General features: G+C 37.4%; 1 protein-coding gene across 9 annotated transcripts in view; it reads right to left on the bottom strand.

Annotated features, from left to right (window-relative positions):
* SYNE2 (spectrin repeat containing nuclear envelope protein 2) overlaps nt 1-27,376 on the bottom strand; it is a 174,777-nt gene that overhangs the window by 118,022 nt on the left and 29,379 nt on the right. For all 9 annotated transcript variants that reach the window (XM_085225782.1, XM_085225787.1, XM_085225786.1 and 6 more), the window contains exons 7-32: nt 26,796-26,977; nt 24,862-25,058; nt 24,310-24,407; nt 23,248-23,349; nt 22,411-22,548; nt 21,437-21,601; nt 19,744-19,856; nt 18,316-18,472; nt 17,212-17,308; nt 16,862-17,049; nt 16,542-16,706; nt 15,116-15,289; nt 13,228-13,386; nt 12,800-12,973; nt 11,744-11,878; nt 11,433-11,588; nt 10,074-10,285; nt 9,732-9,807; nt 8,488-8,606; nt 7,766-7,889; nt 6,773-6,930; nt 6,192-6,339; nt 4,187-4,785; nt 3,157-3,336; nt 2,467-2,617; nt 68-226 (exon numbers count right to left, since the gene is read on the bottom strand). In XM_085225782.1, the coding sequence (XP_085081908.1) occupies nt 68-226; nt 2,467-2,617; nt 3,157-3,336; nt 4,187-4,785; nt 6,192-6,339; nt 6,773-6,930; nt 7,766-7,889; nt 8,488-8,606; nt 9,732-9,807; nt 10,074-10,285; nt 11,433-11,588; nt 11,744-11,878; nt 12,800-12,973; nt 13,228-13,386; nt 15,116-15,289; nt 16,542-16,706; nt 16,862-17,049; nt 17,212-17,308; nt 18,316-18,472; nt 19,744-19,856; nt 21,437-21,601; nt 22,411-22,548; nt 23,248-23,349; nt 24,310-24,407; nt 24,862-25,058; nt 26,796-26,977 (4,326 nt within the window). The remainder of the gene's footprint in view (nt 1-67; nt 227-2,466; nt 2,618-3,156; nt 3,337-4,186; nt 4,786-6,191; nt 6,340-6,772; nt 6,931-7,765; nt 7,890-8,487; nt 8,607-9,731; nt 9,808-10,073; nt 10,286-11,432; nt 11,589-11,743; nt 11,879-12,799; nt 12,974-13,227; nt 13,387-15,115; nt 15,290-16,541; nt 16,707-16,861; nt 17,050-17,211; nt 17,309-18,315; nt 18,473-19,743; nt 19,857-21,436; nt 21,602-22,410; nt 22,549-23,247; nt 23,350-24,309; nt 24,408-24,861; nt 25,059-26,795; nt 26,978-27,376) is intronic.

The following is a 27,376-nucleotide window of genomic DNA, read 5'->3' on the forward strand; positions in this document are numbered from 1 at the left end:
TGAGTCAGAATCAATTACTGTAATGCACAGCGGATAAGACCACCCCGATAATTTACTTTTTACATACATCCAGCCATCTGTCCACAATGATGTTAGCCTCATTCTCAAACGGAGGCTCCTCAAAGCTTCTCATTTTATTGAGCTGGAATTGAAGGTTTTTGCAGATCTGATTTATTTTGTCTACATCTTCAGCGTGATCATTAAATTCCTCCTTTGCCTCTTCAATCTGTGAAAGAGACCAAGAGCATATTTGCAAGCATGTTTGCTTAAAACAGTCTATTCAGCAAAACATTTTAAGCGATGTGCTGTTACTCTCAGGTTAGAGAAATAACAGCATTACATGAAATAACCTATTTTACAGAATATGATGAGACTAGCAATGTATTCTCTGCCACTGTATCCCTGCCATGCTGATAAGAACATTTTCCTCTTCATTCTGTCACTGCTAGCAGAACAGCTGAGTGAGAACTGTGGATAGTATACTTCTTACTACGAGACCTAAAAGCACAGCTTGATTTAAAAGTAACAATGACAAGATCCAAGGGGACTGCATATCCAAACACAGCATCTCAGTTACAAAAATAACAACATACAATGTAGTAATTATCTTGCATCCTCATAACCTGGCACTGGGATCCCCAGGTTTTGAGCTCTTTTATAAAAGCTTAGATTCCACTTCAGAGTGGTCAAATATGCCACTGCCAGAAATAAAATCGTCCATTTTTTCTATTTTCTACTTAAAGACGAGACAGCTTCTTTGTGCTTGATTGTAACGTCAGTGTTTACAAACAACACGGAAACCTACTGGAAAAGAAACACCGACCTCTAGCGTTGGGCTATTGCAAACTCTAATTCGCAGAGATGAGAAGCGTCTCATCACAGAGCCTGCCAACCAGAGACAAGGGGAGGGATGGCAGAACAGCACAGCTCTCAGCAAGGCAGATGATCTCCTCTGGTACCGTTGTACTTAATTACAAATGAGAGATGAATACTCAAGGACATGCCTGTACTATGCAGCAGCTCTTGCAAACTTGCATTCTGAGAGAGGCAGCTGCAAAACAGGCAGAGTACGAGCTGTAATCTAAGGAAAGGGTCTCCAGAAGGTTAGGGGATGGAGCATGCAAGCAAGCTCCCCTGCAGTGGAAGCTCAAGCAACGTGAGGTGCCAGAGGTCCTGCTGGTGAAATCAGAAAAGATCCTGCTTGAGCTGAAGGGCAGATGATGCACACGAGCACCCACCATGAGGGAAGAAAATGTTTATGCTCCTTCTTAAATTTAATCATCCCAGGCACTGGCTGCGAGCAAACGTTCCTGAAGTATGGTTGGTATTTCATCAGAAAGCCAAAAATGGCATCTAAACAGCTTGTTATGTAACCTAGCCAGGAAAGGTGAAATCTGTTCACCAAAATGGTCACAACGGAAATGCTGCTGTTCCACAACCCATTGGCTATGGATGCCTATATCCAGTACATGCATTCATTTACATAAAAATAATGGAGCTAGAAGTCAAGCTTTTGTCTGAACCACAACACAGTTTGGTCAGCAAAGTCAGTATGACATCAGAGATTAATGTTGAAAACATAGCTCAATAAAATACTGAATTGTCAGGCCAGCCAAAACTGTTCTGGTTCCCAGAAGTCTGAATCCCAGTGCATTTCATGTTGGCAACCCCAAGCAGGCTCTGAGCAAAGTGGTAATGATGTACAGCAAGGTACACAAGTACCAGTCTTGGAAGCAGAACAAATCTGTCATGGTCCAGTCCTTCAGCGGATGTGTCACGCTGACACAGCCTTACAGCTCCTGGTCTTCAGCTTCTTTCTCAGGGTTAGCTGAAAATCTCCATACAGCACTGTGCAGTGCAGACAAACCCTGCAGCCCTGTCTATGACCTGAGCAGGGAGAGGATGCAGACCCTCATTCTTGGTTATACATTACAACAACAGTAGATAAACAAAGCAGTCCACAAGGAGTTACATTAGATATTATTTTTGCTTGAGGCATTTACAATGCTTTAAACCATCTCTTCAGCAGTGAATAGATTTTGTTGCTTTTGTATATTTGCAAACTACCTACCAGAAGGTTTTTAACTTGATAGAAAATATAAAGATGTTCTGAAGAGTACGGGTGAAATAAGTCTTGCTGCTTTCAAGACGTGGGTTGTTTCGTTGTTTGTTTGTTTTTTTGGCAGAACAAGATTTCATCTTGTTTTGGTGTTGGATCAAAACAGTTTTTTCCATTTTAGATCAAAATCCCCTCTAACAAGAACGTGATTTACTAAGTAAAGCTGGTCATCAATTTAACATCAGAGTATAGTCCTTAGAAGTACTTTGGAAGCCAAAGTGAAAGCAAGGACTTAACATTTACCCTGAAGTCCAGGTATACAACCCTACACAATGGAACGCTCCCACACTCCCAGGAAAGTTACTTTATTTATTTATTTAACTTTTCATTAAGTTCCTTTCACTCACCTTTGTTATCAGTCTGTTCAAATTGTCCTTCCCCATGTATGAATTCTGCTGTGAAAGCACAATCTCCTGTTTATGGATGATGCTGGTTAGACTACTTTTGCAGCTCTGATACTGCTTCAGGAGCTCCAGAGCCCTCGCACACTGCTCCTGGCTATTGAAAAAAGAGATAAACTATTTACTGACTATATATAAAAGGAGCAGCCTAAGCCTCCTACCTGCTTCTTTCTCCTAAATAATATGTATGGGGAGTCCAGACTCTCCTCTGTTTATCAAACAAATTTCCTTAGTTCCTTAATTTTTTTCTGACTTTAAGACAGGTATTCTCTTTGATTTGATTCAAACTGACTTCTTTTTGAATGTGTTGGCATGAAAATCACAGCAAACATAAAAGATACCAACAGGCAGACTTTCCTTTTCGATACCTATTAAGTTCAACATATCACTACATAACACTTACATGACAGGATTGTGATTTCTGAAAAATAAATAATATTAATGAGCTTTGGCTGCAAATTAATATGAACCATTCTTGGCATTGTGACATTCTACAGCATTGTCATAGTAACATTTCCTACTGCATCAGAATTTCACTTACTTTGAAGCATGGTTTTAAGACTTTTTTGCTGATTCATTTCATAAGCAAACTTCTCACTTGTAAAACACTATTCAAAATACAACTTTTTTCCTTACCATTCAGCAAGCAAGAGTTTTGTATCCTCCCATGATCTCTCTGTAACTCTGCATTGCTCATTTGATTCTTCTGCTTTTTCCTCTTCCATCTGCAGGAGCTTATTAGCAATTTCTCGCATAGATTTCATTTCAACAGCAGAACAATCTAATTCCTTTTCCAATTCCATTAATGACTTTACCCTTTATTAGGAAAAAAAAATGAAATACAGGCTTATATGAAAGCAAGTCTTGATTTTTTTTCTACAAATGTAATTATCAAAGCTCTCTAGAATTTCATTCTGAGCTGAGCACACTTACTATATTAAATGACATCATAAAAAGTGTAATTTGATTTTCAGATCATGAAATTCAACAGTCTGCCAGAGGAGTTATACTGATCTAGAAACCGTTTGAGAAAGCAACCCCAAATCCTTTAGGACCAATGAGTTCTGTATGAACACAGTCAATTATTTTGTATGCAAACATGAAGTGCACTCCATCTACCTTTAAATAAGGTCTAAGAAAGGAAGTTATGGCATAGTGTGAGATTCTACAACCATAAACTCCTCTCCCTTTTTCCCCACACTATGACTGTAGTGAACTGTTTACTCATCCTTTATAAGATTACAGAGAGCTCCTCTGATACACTATCTGAGATACAGGAGACAGGTGAGTGACTTACTCAAGGTATGGTTAAATAACACTGTTACTCAGGGGTTTAGATCACAAGTTGGTGCTCAGGGAGAAGAGCTGTCTCCCTATTTGAGTTATGTTATTGAAAACTACGATTGTAACAATCAGCCTCCTCCTATTTCCTCTTCATCAACAGTACTTCAAAGAAGCACATACATGGTGTTTAAAACAAAATAAATGGAGAAAGCTTCCCTTTTTTAGGTTGTAAATCAGAGAATAAACCACAACTCACAATCCTTCACTGCTATGAAGATGCTTTAAGACACAGTCAGGTTTCAGTGTTCTACTGCAAAGAGTCCACAGAACATCTGAGTTCATTGAAATTACTTAATTACAAGAGCTTTGAAAAACAATTCACCTTTGTTGAATAGCTGGAACTGTTGGATCCTTCAAACCTATTTTGTTAATTCTATCACGTAGATCCTGAATGTTTTTAAGGAGCTCCTCATTTCTGGTGGAAAAAACCTTGTATAAATCATTTCCCTCCATCAGCATCTGTTCACTTGAGTGATCACCAGTCACATTTAGCTCTTCAGATAAAGTTTGAAGAAGCTTTTCACAGCTAGTATTTCTCCCACACTCAGCATCTTCCAAGCAGATATCAACTGTTTTCAAGCGTTCATCCAAACACTGAGCCTCTTTTGCCATATGAGAAAGCTCTTGTGCAGCCTCTCTCCGTGTTTTTCCTTGTATTTCAGGTTTGCCTAAGGGATCTATGAGATGTTTGACAGAAGATTTAATTTTCCTCAACGAGGCCATAAAAGCTTCCAAATCTTTAAGGACTGTCTCTCGGATTTGCATTTTATGGCTCATTTCCTCAAGCTGGTTTTGATAATAAAACATAATTTTACTTGCAGCTTGCAGATCTATTGGATTAAATTCATCTCTTGCTGAACTATCTAGGTGTTCCAACTGTTTGCAAACTTCAATCTGATTTAATATGGATCTCTGTAGCTCCTGAAATAGAGAAAGACATCAACAGTGTTAGTAAGTGAAAGAAAGCCTGTATCCTGTATTCAAGCTGAACCAATGAAAAACAAATTCTACTGATCCAAATATAATATGTATAAATATTGTTAAAAGTGTGAAGGAGAACAACTTTTGGATTTTGGTGTTTGGAATTTCCATTACAATTTATTACTGTGGAAGATCTAGCTATGGAAATAATATCAAATTTGACTGATTTGGTAAATCTGTATCACTGTGCCTATATGTTCAGTTCACCATTTGCTAAAAGATAACATCATGTTAGAAATATAAACCTAAGTCTGTATAAAGCAATCTGAAGTCATTAATGCAGAATGACTTTGTCACAGCAGTACAGTAGGTATGCTAAATAAGGTGGTTAAGAAAGAAAAACTGTTACTCTGGATCGTGGTGAAGGATAGGTTATAAGAGAAAAATCAAATAAAATGGTATTCCACAGACAGAATTTATTCAGCATTATGAAAAAAGCCCAATCACCTTGCCAGCAGCCAGACAAATTGGAAACAAAGCTGATGGGAGTCCTGGGACTTCGGAGTACAGGAGAGCACACAAATGACTGTTATTTCTGCCAGCTTTTATGCTTTCTTTTGCTATGTTTTCAGAGGAGATTCACATACATCTAAAATCTCCTCGTGAAGGCTGCTCATTACCTAGTTAAAGGATTATGCAGCCCTCAGATGAACAGCAGTACATCAGTGTTGTGAAACCCCAAAAGCGCAAAGCCAGGAAAAAATGCAGGATCCTTCCAACCAGGAGTCATCTCAGACAAAGAGTACACATGAACTCTGTCCCAGAACCTGAGAGACTGAAACTCTACTCAGCTTGAGAGCCAAGGGCAGACAAACGCAAACTTTCAGTACTGTGTAGCAGCCTATGTGTTCAGAAGGAACAACATATCAGAACAAAACAACATCCACCGCAGCAGACAGAGCAGAGTCTAGGAACAAGATACTGAAAGCAGCTAAAAAGCCCAACCCTGCAGCACACTCAGATCCCTCAGCAGATGTGATCGAGGCAGCTTACTTTAGCTCATTAATTAACATCACATTACTTACATCACTCCACAAAGTGACACACAGCCAAGTGGGGACAGCGTAAAACTGTAGCAAAGGGAAGTCCTGACCAAATATTAAATATTCACTGCTATGCCTTTTACAGCAGAGTCTATCAAGGGTGCCTGCCTGGCTCTACAGGAGCAATAGCATTTGAAGTAAATGGATTAAAATGTGTTCAGGCAGAGATCAAAAGTTTTGGGAAGTACTGTGAATGGTGCAAAAGTCCTAACTGAGAAACCCTATGCAGTCCTCTAGTTCCTACAGATATTAAGAATTGTCCTGGTTGGGATGCTGTCTCTGCCTATCAGCCTTTTCCCTTACCTTTAGTTCTCCGTAAGCAAGATCACTGTTCACCAGATTAAACTGCTGGATTCCCTTTTTGTTCAGCCGTTGATCTAATTCACATAGAAGAATGGACTCATTTTCTATTGGTAAAACAATTTCCAAGGCAGTCCTTAAAGAATTAGTTCTATAAGAAAGGTAAAAAAAACACAAATTGGGAAAGTAGCAAGAAAAGACACCTGATGTTTTACAGCACAAAAAGCGACAGAGATATTGAGATTGACTGACTGATCTAATCCCTGAGGTCAAACAAGTTTTTCTATTGATAAATATGAGAAGCAGCGTGAACCACGGCTCATTTAACCTGAAATTTGCAAGAAATAAAAATGAGGTTGAGAATACTGCAGCACTGTTACACTCTGAGCTTCCTGAAGAGATTCACACTCTCTGCCATGCATAATTCAGAAAAAGATATGTCTCATGGAGTTAAAAAAAAAAAAGGCAGTTAACACTGTTCAATACATGAACACTTTCTATAACACACACTATTCACTTCGAAATACACATTTTACTTACAATGAGCAATTCCTTTGCTAATATCATGAAACATTGTTTTATACCTGGTACTTATAATATCCTGAAGTTCTTTCAATTCTCCTTCTAGTTTGCCTCTTGTCTCAGAAATAGCAGCTTGCTTCACTTCATCCACAAGGTTTTCTAAGGTAGATGAGATGTTTCCCAATTGTGCCCAACCAGAATTGATATCATTTTCTACCATCTAAAAGATATGCAGGGTTAATTGATTTAATATCAACAGACTGGCCAGTTCATTAAATGACAATCACAAGAGTTTCTATGGAAAAGGCTGAAAACATCATCTTTAAGGGTTTCTTTTTTCAAAGACTCAATTTCCAGCTGCATGCGAATCTCTGTCAGCTTTTTAGAAAGAAATTTTCTGTGTCAGATACATGCCTGCACTACATTTTAGAAATGTTTGATAAGTCTGGTTCAGCCATTTTTACACAAGAATGAATAGAAAATATCTCATTTTAACTGTTTTTGAAAGAACAAAATTCAAACTTCAAACTGAACCAAGTTCTAACGCGCTGGACTGCTTCTGTGATCATTCCAATGGAAGAGTTGAAAAGTTACAATAATGAAGTCTCTAACACCAATTATGTGCCTTCTAACACCACCTTCAGTTTTTCACAAGCATACTTAAGTTCTAAGTCCTGGAAGAGTTTTGTTCTGCACGTCCACCACTGACATTTGATGGTTCACCTTTGAAGACTCCTCCAGCCTGGCCATGGTCCATCACTTACCATTCCTGCTATCTATCTAGCTATCTGTTTTTTGCAGTTATTCTTTCCATTAGATCTTGCAAATTACAAACTGATAGCCACCAATTTCTTCTTTTTGCAATACTGGCAAAACTCCACTGCTAAATAGGAATTTGGTTGTGCTAAATGTTACACCCTCAATTTCTCTCTGTTTTCAATAAACCTGCTTGTAAGGATGCTCTGTATCCCTTGACAGCACCTATAATGCATAGAAGGTAAGGGCTCTACATGTATGGCAACAAGTATGTTTTTAAAAGATGAAGACTGACTTACCTGTAATTCAAGCAATTTATTTTGAAGGCATGAAGTGCCTTTTATTTCATCAGTAAAGCCAGATGCTACTTTATCTCTGCTTACTTGTAAAAGTTCCTCCAGGTTCCTTCTTTGTGTGTTATAGCTAAAGAAAGATACAATCACTTTCAGTGTGAGTATTACTTCTAGCTTAATGGAACACAGCAGAAGTTGGATGTTGTCAACCAAGATTGCCATATAAAATAAACACAGTTTGTTGCAAATGCATATTTTTATCTAAGTTGGAAATGAATGGGCATAAATGAGCAATGTATACAGTGGCTGGGACATTGTTTGCATGGATAATTTTCATGTGCACATGCCTTCTGGTGTTCTTTGAATTCGGTTTTATAAACGTAAAAATGTGAAGTATTTTAAAAACTTGCCACTTTTCCTTAATGTACTTGTATTTGGTGTTATTGGTAAGGTGGATGGATACAGATTTCTCTGTTCCAAGGAAAGAGCAGAAGAAAAATTGTAACAGCTTTAAGTGTTCTTCCTATAATATGCTGATATTTGTGTTATTTAGATACTACAGCGATTCCTTATCAAATGCAAAGAAATATTAAGCAAGCAAAAGTAGAGCAAGAACAGAGTTCTTCATATCAAAAGTGCACCCAACGTTTCATAAAGTCTATTAACTTATGAATCTCTAGCACTGTATCATCTCTAAATACATATGTATTTTAACTTATAAAAACTACCTCTCTAATAAAGCTGGTGTGGGCGAATCACTGCCTTCCTCAAACATCTTCTCACAGCTTTCTCCATTGTGATGTTTCATATCTGTTTCCAAAGCCATATCTTCAGAGGGTCTTGATGTCTAAGTTAAAAACAAAAAAGATAACAATGACTTCTGCATCACACTGTGTCAAAACATAGAGAGGATCAGCAGATGTCTGTAATCTCCTGAAAGAAGCAATGCTTCATGTGTGCCAAAGGAGATGAGAGATACCATTCACAAACACAAGGTGTGTTTTATCTTAACAATGAGCCAAAAGAGCAGGTTTTAGAAGACCTGCAGCCAGATCATACATTCCTTCCACACTAATGCTGGCCCTCTGCATGTGCAACCTCCCCATCATAATTCTGGCAATCACCATTTGTGTGAATTTTTGCTGCAGAAACCAAAAGGCACTGCCTTCTGCACCTTTTTTTTAGGCTGCTTATACCAGATCACTGTGCACATCTCTTGCTCTTGATTCCAGGATATGCTCTCCTGAGTTTAATGTCAGCTGACATCTGTTACACACTTCATACTTCAGGTATCCACGATGGAGCAGAATTTATCATTGTTATCAGGAACAATATAAGTAGTTTTGTAAGAGATCTTCCTTGACAACAGTTACTTCCTCTGCATCTGCCAACTTAATGTAAATGCAATGGATCCCTTCCAACAGACAGTCTGGATGCTGTCTGATGAGCTATCTACAGCCTCACTGCTATAAGTGCTTATCCTAAATGAGACATCTTCTGTGACATCCACATCATAAACAGTAATGTCTTCTCTCTGATTTCTTTTTTTTTTCTAAGAAATTACATGGATTCTGTTTTCCCCCTATTTTTCTAAAGAAAACGCCTCCAACTCTTCACTAATTTTCCTCTCTATGTCCTTAGAAATTTGTTCAAATTCCTGGGCCGCTGTGTGGGATTTACACTTCAACACAGCTTCACATACGGCTCTTTCAGCTGAAAAGCACTCTTTAGCAAAATATAATACAAGATTGAAGATTCACATATTTTCAGGATGCTTAGGGCTGTTCCCTGTATGTTACTTTTGAACATATACTCTTTCTAGGTTCCCAAGTAAAACGGGCTTTTGTTCTGCCACAAGAGTCCTGACATCTGCCACAATAAGAACAGCAACAGAAGTAGTCAGTTTTTCTTTTTGTCAGTGATCTCCTCTAAACTGAGCGCTGTCTCTTAACAATAAGTATTGACTTCTTACCTCCTGTACTGAAAGGATATCAATTTGTTGGGTAGAACTGGGCTTTTCTCCATTCTCAGAAGCAACAATGGAGCTCCTATGGTTTAAAAGAAATTTCAGCTTAAGAAGAAAATATGAAATACAGAGGTGAAAAAACAAATCCAGGCTTATGATTAAAACCTAACAGTGCAGCTGTGTGGAAGGGTAATCAAACACTGCTAGATTATGAAATTCAATATTAAACATTATAAAGTGAAGTTGCCCATAGTAATGTACTTGGGAGTACGTTCACAATATCACAACATCTGCCCACATATCTGATTTTTTACAAGGCTACAACACATCATGCATTCAGTCACCCACTCTTTCTTGGATGGCTGTCTTCTTCCAGCATGAGACAGCAAGGCTGTGTAAGTATCTGCCACAGTTTGTTGAAGCTTTTCTAGCTTTTGTTCAGAGTCTGCAGCAAATGTCTGTAGGTCTGGGACAGTTTCTTCTGCTAGTTTTCCCAATATTTTAAGATCCTCTAGTGACTTGCTAAGTTCTTTCAGGCTGCCTTCATGCGAAAAAAAGGCCTAAACAATGGAAAATAATACATTAATCTCATGTTAAATCATAAGGATAAGCAACACTAATTATTCTCATACATTTTTCTATTTCCATTGTCTTCTCGGATGAATGGATTTGAAGTATAAGGTGTCAAATCACGAGAGAAACATTTATCTTCCTTGATATTTTTTTCCAATAAAGAAACTGGGATTTCTGAGAATGTGTTCCCCAGCTGCATTTCCAAGTCTGTATTCACACTTGATTTTGAAATTACTTCTCTAACTACAAGTTTAGCTACTTTTGATCCCAAGTCATCTGCACACTGACATTTCAAATGCTGACTACAGAAAAAAAAAAAAAAGAATTGGAAAATGTATTTTAAATACTCCCAATCAATGACTTTACTTTTGAAGCTGAAATCAAGAGACATAAAAATCTAACAAAAATATGAGCAAAAGGAATGCACCTAAGAATGTTTCTTTTTCTTTTCAATTGGATATTTACTATTGGGTCAGAATAAACTCATGAAAAGCAAACACAGAAACTGTGCTTACTTCAGCAAAGGCCAGAATTACAACAGAGAGCATTTTATTACCTTTCTAAGTGGTAAACTGGCCACATCAATGCATATCAGAGGATGAACAAAAATGCTAGCAGCAGTGAAGCCTAACAACCATTGCCTACAGAAGATGCAAGATTCATAATGCCCCAACAAATGAAAAATTAAAGTCTTACATCTAACTCTGATTAATTTATATGCTCCACAAACACAAAGTGGGACTACTGCACTGTGAGAAAACACTCTCACTTGAAGAAGCATCAATCTTATTTAACAAAAAAATCGTAACAAATCAAGAACACAAAATCACTTATTTTCATACTTTGCACAAATAAATCTGTTTTATGCCTCAAGACTGTCCTAAAAAAAAAAAAAAAAAAAAAAGAAGATAACATCTATGCAAAAAGGAGGTAAGTAAAGAGGCTATTGTCTGCAGTCAGAAAATCAATGAAATAATTTGAAATAATTTTGGTGGCCTCTGTTCTCTGTTTACATAACACAAGGGCTCTATTTCACAAACACAAGCTGCTACATCCACCAAAGGAAGCAGGAGCAGGAAGGACAATGCATTCAGAAAGAGAAACAAATGAGCAGAAAAGGAAAGGGTCACCCACCTCATGTTCCTTGATGAGCCCTTTGGTTTTATTCATATTTAGGAGTTTCTTTTCTTTCCCTAATTGCTTATTGATTTTTTTAAAAGTTGTGTTAAATTTCTTTTTTTCCCTTTCTAATAGAAGTTGGACACAGGATATAATTTCATTATGAGCGGCCTGCAAAATTCAGAACACATTATCCCTGTGAGATGGAGAGACAGTATTACAAAGCAAATTAAAGTCTCAGAAAACAGTGTGACAAAAAAAATGATTTCCAAGATGCGAAGCATAATGAGAACAGACAATGGAGTCTCCTTGCAATATTATCTCACCTCCCATCTTTTACGAATATCTTCACTCTTTTCTTCTACTGCCAGCTTCTCCTGATCAGATGAAATACTTTTCAGTTGTTCAACTGCTTTCAAAAAATTGTCAAGAACTTTATTGTCCAGAGCATTAAAAGCTTCCTGCAAAACACAGCAGCATTACAAAAAATAAACAGAACTGATTGTAGCTTATCAATCTAATAAGATGTCATCAGTAGCCTATAAAGGACACATACAAAACATATATACACAGCGAGTATGGGCTGGGATGGCCCTTGCATGACTGAAAACAAGGGCATTATCCACTCTTGTTTATTTGCAAAAAAGCTGCAGACACTGTCAATATATGTTTTATGACAAAAGCAAATGTTGTTCATTTAATACCCGTTCTAGGGGAAAGTGTGGTACCAAAGAGAAAAAAAGACTAAAGTTCCTCAACTCTGTTCATTACCAGAGAACACACATGGCCACGTCCCATGTCTCCCATAAAGATTTGAGAGGTCTGCACTGATGCAATGGGACCCTGTGAGCTCCGTGTAGCTGCCAGCATAGGGCAGCCCAGAACTTGCTGTGCAATGTGAGGCAACACAGATACTGGGTGTTTCCATGGTTCATACCTCACTAAGGACCCCTTTTACAGATCTGAATTTTGACATCTGACACTTTCTTTATCATTTAGCCACTGGAAAAAGAAGTGGAGATTCAGCATTTATAATCACACTTTAATAACTTGTCCAAGAATTCAGGCATATGTTTCAAGATGGAAATCTTAATTATTAATCAGGAAAAAAATTGTGGTAGCTCAGAACAGGGATCTGAGAATGATGGAATAATTTAAGACAGGGCAGTAAATAAACTGGTATTCAGATTCGTATTTCCTCATTCAGATTGTCTACCTGTCAACATATGCTAACAAAATTAAACTAAAAATTTATTTTATAGTTAGCAGGAAAAAAAAACGATTAAGAGCTACCCCAAAAATTCTCATATTTTTCTCAGCTTTTTAGACATTAAATGACACTAAGAAATAATCCATTCAGCTGGCTCAGAAAACGAACCTACCTCGTATCTTGAAATATGCACTTCACGACTTAATTTTTGACTAACAAGTTCCACGGCCTTTGAAATGGAAACCTCAATATCCTTCTGAGATTCTTCAAAATTAAGTAAAGCTTCCCTTTGTGAGGGTTTCTTCTCAGATTTGGGCAGGATATTGTTCATGTCACCCATGACAGCCTTGAAAGAAAGAGACCTTTCAGAACATGCACAAGTTGCATTAGCTATGTAATGTGATTGCTTCATAACATCACTCAAGTTTTTCAAGTTGAGATACTGATCTTAGAAACGTTCTAATTTCTGTCCCTGGCAAGAGTCTGGGACAGATTCCAACAGTACCTTTTTTTGTTTTACATGAATGAAAAGGAGTCTTCCTAATCACATAATGCTAAAAATTGTGGGTACAAAGTACAATAACAATAAAAAAGGAGTACCTCTATTCTGTCTCTCGCTTCTTTAATTCGTGCTGGCAACCCAGTGGTGTGACAATGCTGCTGGGACCCCTGACTTGAAGCATTCTTCATCAGAGACTGCAATATCTCTTCTACTGCCAAAACTTGCTCTTGGTACGAAATTCCCCTTGCAGCCAAGCTCTGGTTGAATGAAAAGCATTAGAAGTCTACACAATATTTATGTCTTTTTGTTTAAAGAAACTGAATGAAAAAGCCAGCATTAATCATGCACGGTCAATATTTGCTCAAGAACAAAATCATATATCCCAATAATAGTCAGTATATTTCCTGCAAAATCTCTGTGTAGAGAGAGTCTGCTGCCATCCACAGGGGATTCCGTTTGCTGACGCATTCTTTCAGTCAGTGTGATACCATCAGTACTTTGCCTCAGACTCAATCAGAAGTAATTTTTTAAACATCATCTCTCATCTGAACATTCCAAAAGCACAAACCACACATTTGGATATGCATAACCTGATCACAAAGTCATCCAAAAGTAAGCACGTAATCAAGACTCAGACTTTCTTGTGGTAATGAGTGCTAAAAGGCAGGAAGCAGACGGGTATTTTGCATGCAAAAAGTAGTGTGCCATATTTGAATATTTATCATGAAATGTCCATATTAGAATTGTTTTGATCTATGAATATTCAACACATTTTCCTTTTTGAAGTTGTCAATTAGCATTCTTTTAATGATAATCAGTGCTTTAGTGGGTTCCTGACCTATTGTGCAGAGGCAATTAGTGACCAGATCTCTCCTGCTCATAGACATAAATGCACAATATCATTCATATGTTTGGAAGCTGTATTTCAGGCTGTCTTTGCTTAATTCATCATTTTTAACAAACTGGTGTCATACTGCAAAATGAGGATTAGTTTATAAATATATGCCCAAAAAGATGAATATATTCATTTCATAGCTTCACACTTTCTAATTCCGTAAACTAACAAGAAGGCACAAACTCAAAGTAAACTAGAGCAGTTACTGTACATGGATTTAATTACTGAAGAACATCTGTGTTTAATCTTAGCACTTGCACAGAAGAAATTCAATGAACCCTGTGGCCACCTTTCTACTACTAGACTATACGCAATTCCGTGTTGCAGAAATAGGGAAAAAGGAATAAATGACAGTGCTTCTGCTTCTCTAGTGCAAAGCCCAGTATCTTTGTTCAGTCTTATCTTCACTGGCAGGACAAGAAAGTAAATAAGACATTGCAGTGAAGCTGCAGAGTTGGACATACATATTTCAACTTACCCTTTGCTAGGGAGAAACAATAATCTCTGGCTGAGAAACACTGGACACAACAGACAGAAATGAAAGTAACAAAAAAATTCAGCAGTGCTCACTGTGGATTTTTAGAACAACTGCCTGTAAGCTGAGATACACAGATTACCCAAGATGCTGCTGCAAATACCTCAGGTATTCCAGTTTTTGACAGGAATGCATTGAATACAGCCAAACTGTCCCAAGCAAGGATACACGATAGAAAGCACTGTAAATTCAAATCTCAGCACCTTCCAAAGTTTTAATCTGCTGCAAGTGCTGTGCTGCACATGACTAATTAATACACTAGAGAGCAAGCTACCAGTCAGTAGCACCAACAGCACTTCATTGGCAATTATCATCTGAACACGCATACACCAGAAGACTCATTTGTAGCTAGCTCACCTATGACTGATTCTGGGAAATAATACCAAAATACTAGCATTGGTTGACTTTCTTCCACCTCGTGTTACAGCATAAAACCTGCATTTTTTTCTTCATTGATGAAGGTGCATTTCACCCAAGTCATAAATCCACGCTGAAAGATGAAAATCTGTTGAACAAGTATTTTAAGCTGTATGTATGAATGTATTTCCATTTTCACCTGCAAATATTCCTCCATCTGAGGTTCCACAGGTGTCTTGTGACCAGTCTCACTGAGCAGGCATTCAGTCTCTGTGGCCCAGCTCTCTACACTTCCAAGGAGCTCTTCAATTTTCTCCATGCCTCCTGGAAGCTCCCTGGCCTTTTCAGCAGTATCTGTGTTCTCTTCACCAAGCTATGAACAAAGAGAAACACTCATCATCAGTTCACAGGGATCTATCCACTACTCCCCTGTAACATACAATCATCGAATTTAACTTTCCTGCTTTTGCACTCAACAAGCAATGAAGGACAAATAAACACCAAACTTACACTGGTAACTAAATCACCCAAGGCTTAATTTTTCAAACCTGGGAGCAGGTAGGGCAACACAACCTGTGCCCACATGGATTTCCCCTTCCCTATAAGAAAGCAGCCACATCCACATTACTATGGAGAAGAACTCCTGTGATACAGCATTTCCCAAGTTATGCCAGGGAATTGTCAAAGGGAATGACAGCTGGTGTTGGCCAAATCTAGGCCAGCAAGCGTGGTAATGGTTGAATGGTACTGGTAGTCAGGCCACATTTCAAGCATTTGCACTATGTTGACCTACACATACGTTTACATAATGTCCAATGCAATACCAGAAAAATAATCCCTTATGTCCTTTAGCACTTTTAAGACTGTCTATTTCTGCTTTCTGAATTACTTCCTAAAAACATCTCTTGAAATGTTACTAATGGCTTTTTCATGCAACTCCAGATTTCCTCACTCTTGCAAATATGCCTCTTATTAACATTCTCATTAAGCTCATCTCCCACAGAAATACTGTAATTTTTTGCCAACAGTTAACATCAGAGCAGTATTCTAATAAATGACATTGAAAGGCTCAGCTTAGAAAATTAAGAGCTCTAATAGTCCCAGATGGAGTGATAATGCTGCTAGTGTGAAATTATTCTAGAAAAAGTAATATACATAACACCAAGCAGATTGTATAGGAATTTACTGCCACCTAAAAACCTGTCAAGTGAGCTGGTATAAAGTTGAATAACCTAGAAATATCCACGCAGCTATAATTACCTTCTTCTAGCTGAAGAAGTGATTACACAATTTAGCAAAGGTTCACAAGCTCTTAATAAATGAAATACCTCTATCTCTATAACTAAATAAAAAGTTTAACCTGCAGTTTAATCCCCCTTAAAGCGGTTTTAAAATTTTGATTTAAAAAACGAGTATTATCTGGATTGTTACAAAGAGCATTTAACTGAATTGCAAAGACTTATGAATGGGATACCTCTGTGTATTCTCTGTTCCTCTTGTTTTAAAACTGGAAATACTCAGCTGACTGAAAGATTTATTAAGCTCTTACTAACAAGCTGATAAGTTTAGAAAAGATGATTTTGAAGGCTGCTTGTCAAAAGGGTATTATGAAACTGTTATCTTACGAAGCGTGTCTTCTTGATGAATTTAGCCCATTTCCTATTCAGCTTTTTCAGCTCTTTGGCAATATTCGACCCAACTTGCTCTTTGCTGACTTCAATGAGATAGTTTCCAGCTTCATTTAGTGAAGCATGCACTGAATTCCAGTTTGCCAGCACTTCCGCAGGGACCTAGAGAGAGGCATTGAAATAATTTCAAGCAGAGCCCTGTCACAAGTTGATTTGCAAAATGAGGAACAGAAAAGCAAGTACAACCACTGTCATGTAAAATGTTTTCCTTCCAGGAGTCTCTGTCCATCGTGAGTAAAACAAATCCAACAACATACCTCTATTGGATACTCATTTTGTTTTTCTTCCAGCCATGTCTTTAGTAAGTAGAGTTTTTCTGTATAACTACTCCAGGAAGACAGGACTTTCTGTAGTGTAGTATTTACATTGGAAATATAGTCTTTGCACATAGAAATCTTTGACTCCACTGTCTTAAAAAGTTTGCTAATTTCTTGAGGATCTCCAGCTAGAATATCAAAAAGAAAGTAATATTATACATTTGGAAGCAGACAGATTTATTCAATAGAATTAGTACTTAACAAAAAAACCTAAGTGTGGATTAAAACTAGAGACAGCATACCAGTTCAAAACAGAGGTTTTCATTATGAGTTTATGAATAGGAACTTACCTAAGTCAAGGTTGCTTATGTTTTTGTTTTTCAAGTCTTCACAGATGTCAGCAGCAGTTTCTAGCTGTGTTTTAAGTCTCTTTTTTTCGATGAAATTCTACCCAAAGTGAAAAAGAATTGGTACAGGTAAAACTAACCCACATAAAACTTAATGGTAGCAAATACAGGTTGGGACACATTTTTTTCAATGAGGCTGCAACCTAGGAGTTGAATGTAAATTAAACAAAGCTTATCCAGCAACTCATTTGAACTTTTAGTCTGAATTTGACCTGTTTGTTTTCTGCTCATGCAGAGAGTAGCTTTATGGGAAATATAAACTCTGGAATGTCATTGACCGAGTCTCAGTCACGTATGAGTCAGAACTACTTATTTCAAAAAGATTCAATGTGATACAAACTGGGGATGAAAAGGGTGAGGAAGGAAGAAATGGGAGTAGAGAAAGAGATTTATGGTTTGAATATTTACTTAGGGAATTAGAGGGTTGGTCCTCAGGCTCTTAGGTAGTCTAAGGTGCACCTTACCCTATGAACCACAACCACAGAAAAAACGTGGTAATAAGTATTTATGAAATCAACTTCGTCAAGAAACTCAGCACAGATTAATGCAATATTCCCACCTCATTTATGGGTAATGTTAATATCAGGAAGAAAGAAAAATTAAAAAAAAAAAAAACAAAAAACAGAGAGATTCTGTATAACTTCTTGTTGCCTCCTACTAGGGTTCTGATGAAATTTCCACTAATTTAAGTAGGGATTTTCCAGCATGAAAAGTTTCAGAGAAAGTCTTCAGAAAATTCACATTTTAAAAGGATAATGAGATACTTGTAAGCACCCAGAAAAGAGCAACAAAGCTGGCAAATGGGCTGGAAGGCATATTCTATGAGGAGAGGCTGAGTACATTTGGGTATTTGGGTTGCCTAGACTAGAGAAAAAAAGAGGCTAAGGGGTGACCACATTGCTATCTGCGGTTTCCTGAGGAGTGCAAGTGGAAAGGGAAGTTCTCTTCTCCCTGATGAGGATGAACTCAATTTTGAATCAAAGAGAGTGCACAGAAGAGGAATTATTGTTACAGTGTGATTATGAAAAACAATTATTTTAAACTTACATTCCAATTTTCTAGCAATGATTCCACGGATTCTTTCGTCCCGTATTTCACATCCCAAATATTTAGCTTCAGTGTCACCTCATTGGCAAATGCTGAGCACAGTCCATAGTGGTATTCAAGAAGGGAGCTGGAGTTTGTGAAACGAATATCATTGAATCTGCAAACAGTGAAACGTTCCAAAAGTTGACTCAAATCATTGGATGCAGAAGGCATTAATGTATAGAGATTTTAGCCTAAAAATCCTGAATTACATATATTATATGTCCCATGTCACATTCTTATCTCTAAGTTGGAAAGATATGGAAAGGTGGACTATTCAGCAGATAAGATCTCATGGAGATCTTCCAGTACTTGGAGGGACCTTATGAACGGGAGTGAATATAACTTTTTACATAGTCTAATAGTGATGGGACAAGTGGGAATGAATGGCTTTAAACAAAAAGAGGGGATATTAAGGTTGGAAGGGGCCTTGGACAGCCTAATCTAGTGGTTGGGAGCCTTGTCCATGGGAGGGGGTTGAAACTAGATGAACTTTAAGGCCTCTTTCAACCTAAGCCATTCTACTATTCTACATGTAAAAATCTTTATGGTAGAAGTAAAATTTTAAGGTAACAGGTTTTTTTTCTTCTTTTTAAAATAGTAGCTCAATTTATTTATAATTTATTTTTATAGCCTTAAATGGTTAGAGAAGGGCATCTGTTATCTGTATGTCAAAGAATCTCATGCTATGTGAATAGATTCACTGGTCATTTTTGAAAATATCGTTCAAAAGCTATATATGGTTGCACAGACTGTAAATTTCAGCTTTCCAAAAAGGTAAAAAATAAAAATTGGATGCAGAATCCCCACATCCAGAAAATTTCTTATTTTCAAGGAATTTGCTTTCTACCTCAAGTGGGTACTTCCTATCCACACTAGCACAGGGCGTTTGAAAAGCTCCTGTTAATGTGCTTCATTTTGTACAAATAATTAGACTTTCACAGACCAACAAATTAAACTGTGTGCTCAATATACCAGTCAACATGTGCCTCTCATGTAACTGGTGATAGAACTAGAGGGAATGGCTTCAAGCTGTGCCAGGGGAGATTTAGGCTGGATGTTAGGAAATACTACTTTTCTGAAAGAGTGGTCAGGCACTGGAATGGGCTGCCCAGGGAGGTGATGGAGTCACGGACCCTGGAGGTGTTCAAGGAACATCTGGATTTTGTGTTGAGGGATATGGTTTAGTGAGAACTATTGGTGATGGGTGGATGGTTGGACTGGATGATCTTGTAGGTCTTTTCCAACCTTGGTGTTCCTGTGATTCTGTGATTTTGTGCTTAAATGGAAAATGTTCTTTTTCTGCAAGGCATGGACAAGTTATGTGCAAGTCAATAGCAGAACTAGAATACAACACAGTCATAGTAGAAGGAATTTGAGTATCACAACCTTCTTTTCATTTCCTCTAGCTTTTCAGGCACTACTAGTGGCATATTATTCTCATCTTTATTCTCAAATGATTGAAGAGTTTCCAAGTGAGAATCAAAACAATTCATCAAGCCCTGGGAAGAAAAGGAAACAGTAAGCTATTCGTATCAATACTAGAGTCAACTACTATTAAACCACACTAGAATCAGCAAGTCATCTGCTATTACAGTGAGAGTAAACAAGACAGCACAAGACAGTCTTTCAGTGTCTTTATTCATTAACATGTAATGAAAGTCTTATCAATCGAATCGCCTTCTGAAGTGCAACATATAACTTTTCTTGCCAGCGGGCCTCCAGTAAAATGTAAGCTGCATGGAAATACACAACCTACACCATTAGGTTTTCCTCCTCACTTTTAATACCATCTTTACAACAAAAATGAGTCATTTTAATGGGTTCAGGATATTAAGTTTTTCCTCGTTATATGTTAGCAAAACCTAAAAGCAAAACCTGCTGAATAAACTTATTGTATCATACTTGCCTAATACTTTATTTGAATGCTCAATAAATTCCATTTAATATCATGCTGATAGCATATAACATTAACCAGTTGTGAGCACTGTTGAGTACTTTCCCAGTTCTTGAGAGAAAGTAGAATTTCTATCAAGAGGCACCACTTTGGCAGCAAAATCTCTATATAAACCATACTAAAAAGATTGGATTAAAGGAGAAGGAAAAGGAAATTTCAGCAGAATGCCTTTCTATCCCACCAAAGCAGATTTGGCTTATTTTTCTTAAGAAACTTAATGATAGTATCCACATGTCAACAGGAAAGAAAAAAAGAAAGCCTTGAATCAACCACTGTCTCACTCTGTCTCATTCTTAAAAACATTATTAACGCTTAGCCTGATCAGACAAAATCATAGAAGAAATGGCCAATGTTTGGCAAAGCCATTATCAGTGAAAAAAACAGCCATTTCTCCTACCAGGAATTGACTAGCAACAGCTCAAAAAAGTGGTGGGATCAAGCCACTCACAACAACCTCCTGTTTCTATTCTTTCAAACTAACATCAAGGATAGTTACAAAAATATTCAACTTCACCTTGTTCATAAAACAAAAAACAAGTAAAGTACCATGATGATCCAACCAAGCATCAATACACTTATGCTTTTTAAAGTCTTCTAACTCAAAGCATTTAAAATATTATCAGTGCAAAGACCTCAAGATCAGAGTAAATAGCTTGCATGATACTGATATCAGAATACTTCCCATTGCTTTGAAGGGAATAACAGAGTGATTCAGCAAATACTTAACTTTAAACACATAAGCTACGTGAACATAATGGAATGTAACCCTGAGTGCAAGTGCTTTTCTGAACAGGTATGTATCAAGCCTAGATTTAAAGATAAGGATGCAATTACTTTGTATTATTACTTAACAAACAAGTTGCAGGAGCCACATAAAATAGCATAATTTTCTCATTCACTTCACATTTAAATTTAATCTCACTCCACTGAAGTCAGAAATCTTCCTTACAGACCTATGCAGTTACTTGAATAAACCCACAAAAATCAACGGTATCTTCTGGAGGGCTTTTCATCTTCAGAAAATAAACATATCCACACTACTTTCCAAAACAGTAAATAGCAATTCCATGATAAGTACTTTACTAGGTGAGACTAAAGGAGAACATTCCTCTGCGATCAGCTTACCTTAAATACTGAAATTATTTCACTGAAGAGAGACATGGCTTTAAATGGGTCCTGCAAATCAGGCAAATCTTCTGCCTGCAGATGTTCTACCTTCTGAAGCCAGGCCTCAATGCCATCCAGAGGTGGGGGCAACATCTGGTCCAGCTGTGCTTTCCATTCATTAATCTTAAAAATAAAAACAAGCAATTAAATTTGTCACTATTATTCCTTTCTCCATCCCTAAGATACAGTTGTACGTTCTGTAAACTGATGCTCTAAACACCCCAGAAAAAAAAAGAAGTAGGGAACAAGGGATGCTCTGGACTAGCTGCTTGTTATAAGAAGTGCCCCGTCCCTGGAAGTGTTCAAGTCCAGATAGATGAGCCCTGGGCAGCCTGGTCTAATATTGAATGTGGAGGTTGGTGGCCCTGCATGTGGCAGGGGGGTTGGAGATTCATGATCCTTGAGGTCCCTTCCAACCCTGGCCATTCTGTGATACTGTGAAGTGACAAGTGGACATTTCTTCTACAAAGAGCAATTGTCAACAAAGCCCAACACATCCTCAGTTGCAACAGAGAGAGACAACACAGCCAAACTCATTGCAAAGCACTGATCTACCTGATCTAACTGTATCACAATTTGTACCGTGGGGAAAAAAATATGATCATGCTTCTCCTAGCTGCAAAGTTATGAACCATAACTTTGTCTTCAAATAACCTTGTAAGCATTAATAGGCCAAAACCTTTGATGTGAAGGCTGCTCAAAAATTATCAGATGCAAAGGCAGGAAGGTAATACACAGCCCCTTTCAGACTCCTTTTGGGCACTGTACACTAGTTTGTCTGAACTTCAGGTTCAGGATCAATACTGCTTTTGCTGATGCAAAAAAAGTATCACCCCCCCTGCTTTTCCCTGTGCATATTCTTGGGCTAAGTTCAGGCTTCCACATCAATCACATTCACACATGCAACAAGGTGAGCTGGAATTGCCTCTGACCTGAGAGATGAGTTTACTCCATTCTTCCCTCATCTGCTGCTGGCCTTCGCTCAGCTCGGCTCCACTTCTTTTTGATGATAACAGGGGCAGAAATGCTTTTTTTTCTCGGTTAAATGCTTCCATAAATGACATCATTTCCTACAGATAAAAAGGAAGAGTAATTCATAGAAGATAACTTGGATGGAACCCATGCATCTGAATACTGCCTTTGAACATACTGGTAGGAACTCCATTAAATTCAGAGGACGCGATGCGTGGAAAGGAAAGGGATTACATCTGAAAGTGCCATTCTCTACTAAAATCTGTACTTAGCATATTGTCAGTGCTGTCAGGACATGGTTCTTCCCTCTAACCAAGAGGGAGGGAAAGTTCCTTTCTCCATGGCCACACAGGCCATTTTATTACCAACTCTGACTACAATACAAAGCAAAGGAAATTTTCCTTCAGACACAATCTATAGTTAACATTTTAAGTATTCCTCTATGTCATTAGCTGAATCTACTATAATTATCACAGAAATTGAGAAGCTGACCTTATGAAGGACCTATGGAATCTTGTCCGCGTTTTCAATTATGTCAATTAATTAAAAGACATTACATTACTCTCTCCGAAAAGCCTTGCTCTGCTCAGAAATAAAACAGCATATATCTGTTTCCAAAGAGAAATAATTTTACCCTATTCTTCCCTCAATCATTTGAGAGCATTTACTGAATTCAAGGTTTCCATCTCCTGTTTCATTTAGCATTTTGGCCTAGGCAATGAAGATGAAAGTCTCTTTCTCAGAATATTCTTAATATTTACTTTTGAAAAAGCAGTTAAATACAAAATGCAACTTACTTTGTACTTCTGGTAATAAGTTTCATTCTCTGTGTCCATCAGCAAATTTGCTAACTTTTTTCCCTGCACAGCCAACCAGCTCACGGTCTCCGTTACTTTACCCTAGTAATTAGAGCAGAAAATTTCATGTTTTTGTTTTGAAAGCCTTGTTTTTAATTCACATTGTGCCACAAAGCAACATATACTGAGCATAAGATAACCCCATTCAAAGCCATTGAAAAACAAACAATGTTTCCTGGAGACTCTAATGAGCTTTGGGCCAGCTGCTACTATAAAGCAAGGCCAAAGTTTTAAACTTGTCTCCTGGATATACAAAGCCGTCTTAAAAGAAGAGCCTGATTGCAGCCCTACTGGAAGGACATTATCAATTTGGAGATACGTGAATTAATGCAATTAATTAAGGCAATTAATATATACTAGTATATAGTATGTACTCTAATATTTAGTATAAACTCTAATAGGAATCATAGAATGGTTTGGGTTGGAAGGGATCTTTAAGATCATCTAGTTCCAACCCCCCTGCTATTGGAGAATACAGATTACAGATAACTTGGTTTTCCAAACACCACAGTATAGGAGAATATAGACAACAGACAACTTGGTTTTCTCACCAGCATAGCCTGCAAGCAACAACTGCTGCTCACTCTACATGCAAGCTATTAAATTTAAAGCTGGCTGTTCTGCATGTTTGCAAATTTATCTGCTTCCACTCTAGTATTTACATATTGACTTGAGAGTGCACATGAAAACAATCAAGATTAAAAACATCCTCGGTAAAAAACAAACAAACAAACCCAAAAACCCACAAACTGAAAACAAGACCACCTGCACAGTAATTTCAACAATACCATCAAAATCTATCACATTGAGTCTTGGCTAACACATAGGAGTATCAGAAGGTTCAAGCCAATTCAATGCTGTCGTGGCTGAATCAGAGGATCAAACTGTGAAGGATAAATGTTACTGCATCCTGCTATAAGCTGGGAAAAGGAAGTACTGATAATCTTGGCAGTGACAACGCATATCTGTTACAGAATGCCTGTGATAAACCAGATTACATACCTGCATGTCTTCAGTCTCAGGCATATTCCTGGAGCATTGTAAAAACTGAGCCACATAAGTCATGATTGATTTTTCATCCGGATTCATAACATCAACATCTACAAGAGCCAATACACCAATTATTCAGCCCTCTAGACTTGATCCTATGATTACACACTGTACTGCAGTTATTAAAACACATTTCCATAAGTATGTTTATTTTGTAGTAGCTCACATAACATACCACTGACAGAAATTAGTATGTAATGGAATTCTTTCCCTGGGAACACCTTGATATAACATGAGAAATTAATGAACAAGTTTCTCCTATGAAAGGAAAAGTTTCATTCTCTGTCTTCTTCATATTGTTCCTGCATATGCTGCCAATTCAAAAATCTTAGAAATCCCAAGTATCCTCGGTGTTACACAATAAAGAACTGCAGATTAGAGCATCACAGTAAAGATCAACGTTTGATTTCAAACTTGAACACAGCTTTACTTTTTGCCTGTATTACAAGTCAACACATATAGGATTATATTAATCTCCTCATTACAGGAAAGCAGATTGCTTACCTTCTGGTTCAAGAAGCCGTGGAATATTGAGCTCCAACTCTGCAATTCTGAAAGCCTCATCCAGGTTTTCCTTATTGCTTCTAGCCTTTGCCTTCTCCAAATCAATTAGACCTGGTCTTAAGGCATTGATGATAGCTAAAAAAGGCAGTCCACTTCTCCAGCTTGACTTGAAATCATTCACACTGATAGAACCACATCTATCCCAAAAATGATTAGAAACAAAACACAACAGCACATTTACTCAAATGTCGTAAGTGAGAATTCAGAAATACAATATAAATTTGGCAACATGATATATGAAAGAAATCAAAGTAGTTACAGAGAACTTTGTCACTACATTTCTGAAAAAGCTGGGTCAGAAAACCATAGAGACAGTATTGCTCATCACTACAATGACATTTTTTAACTTGGTTTTGCAAAATGCTACAATGTTTTCTTTTTATATTGCATTCTGAAGCTAAGCATTACTGATTCAGTATTCCTTCTGAATACAATCTTTGCCCTCACAGTCAATACATTCTACATGATGGAGAAATAACAAGCAATGCACTGAAGTTGTTGCAATAAAATAAAGGTATTTGTCCATCAGATCACTGACATTTGGAATCCTTTTTGTCATTTCAGAAAATTCAGACCTTAAAACTATCAGCACAGGAGATATTTTTTTCTTACTTGGTGTCTTTTAAACATCTTCCATTATGTGGTACCTGAATAGTGCTGTGAGAGACCAGAAAGCTCTGAGCCACAGTGAAATCTGGGACTACTTTCCAGATGCAGCTCGTATGAGTATGCTCCTGATGGAAAATATGTAGGGCTTCAGGTGATAAAACTTAGCTACAAAACAATGGGCCAGGATTTTATAAAGACTTGTTCCATTACCAAAGACTATAGGATTAACTGATACAAAGTTATTAAATGCAATCACCATTCAGAAAGGATGCTACAGAACAGACAGCAATATTGCCGATACCAGTAATACTGCTGAAAATAAAAAACAATCAAAAGAGAATGATTAAATGGACAGAGGGTTCTCTTTTTTACATGCTGGTCAATCTTGCTTTGATAATACACAATTAAAATGTAAAATATAGTAACTAAAAGTATTCACTCAGAAAGTAAACAGTGTGCTGATGAAGGCCTTTTTCTGCCCCTAAACAACTTCAAATACTAATAGAATGTTATTAGAACATAAAGCTATCAAAAAGCTGGGGAGAAATGGTTGACATTATTCTAAGAGATATTTGAAATGTCTTTGAGAGTTGCAGTAGCCCTTGAAGAAAATGTAAAACATATAGCTTGTCCCTTGCAATAAATATCTGTTTAATTTTGGCTGTGTGCTGTGAATGCTCCCAGTGAAGTCAACAAAGCTATGTGAACATTGGGAATAAAAAGACATACAAAGACATTAGGGACTGAGACCTGTTGTGTTTACTAGGATCCTCCTTGGGAATCATGCAGTGTTTTGACAGAATACTCATCATTCTGTCTGTCTCAAGTCCCACAAGTGATGTTTGAATCCTAGAAACCCCAAATTTTCCTTTTAAAAAATAAGTAACTGCTGCAAACTTTGTTAACCAGTGCCAACCATGAGGATTAAAACTAGCAAATCATGTAAGCATTCCACTAGACTTATCACACAGGAAACTGTAAGCTCCTAAAAGAGAAAAGCCAAAGAAACTAATTTACATTGTAGTGTTTTATTAGTAGGATTAGCCTCACTTCATTATATTTAATGGGCTCATTTCATAACGCTTAGGGCTTGATTGATGCTAAAAGTATTGATAACATCATTTGAATTCTAAAGCATTTTCTGCTAAGCCATCACTAAGTAATGTTAAAAAAAAAAAAAAAAAAAAAGGAAAAATATCACATTTAGAGAAAAGCCATAAATACAAAATGTAAAATACTATTTATATATATTGGATGAAACTTACAGTGAACACTGTTCTTTTGCCCAAAATAGAAGAGCCTTTGTAGCAGATATCTTCCACCGTTCCTTAATTTTAGCACTCTTTTTAGCTGATCGCCTTGCCTTTGGGGAGGAGTCAACAGTACTTGAACATTCAAGAGAAGGCTGATTGTAAGTGCAAGCAAGTGTCCTGGCAAGTTCTTCAATCTGTCAGAGATGATGGGAAAATTTAACCAGGTTACAGTGAAAACTTCCAAGATATTAATGGCAAAAAAACACAGAGAATTAGAAAGGACTCAATTAAGCTGTAATAGCAGTCTTCTGCCCCCAAAGTTTGGATAAAGTTTATCAACCATTACCAAATGTTATCTGTTCAAGATGAACAGTTGATATTTTTGGCAGGAAATATTCATCCAAGGCATTTATGTGATACTATGGGTACCAGGAATGTCATGAAGGGATTTTCTCAGTGTTCTTTCCTACTCTTCGTACCAGAGAAGGAAGCCAATAGCAGCTGTGTTTTGTGCTGTCCTGTGTTCTATCAGGCATGTTCAGAGTTTGCTTGCTTGCTTGCTCAGGGTGCAGGAAAACCTACTCAATTGGCCT

The sequence above is a fragment of the Meleagris gallopavo genome, chromosome 5 (assembly GCF_905368555.1).
Source record: "Meleagris gallopavo chromosome 5, MGAL_WU_HG_1.1, whole genome shotgun sequence".
In the NCBI taxonomy this organism is placed as follows: Eukaryota; Metazoa; Chordata; class Aves; order Galliformes; family Phasianidae; genus Meleagris; species Meleagris gallopavo.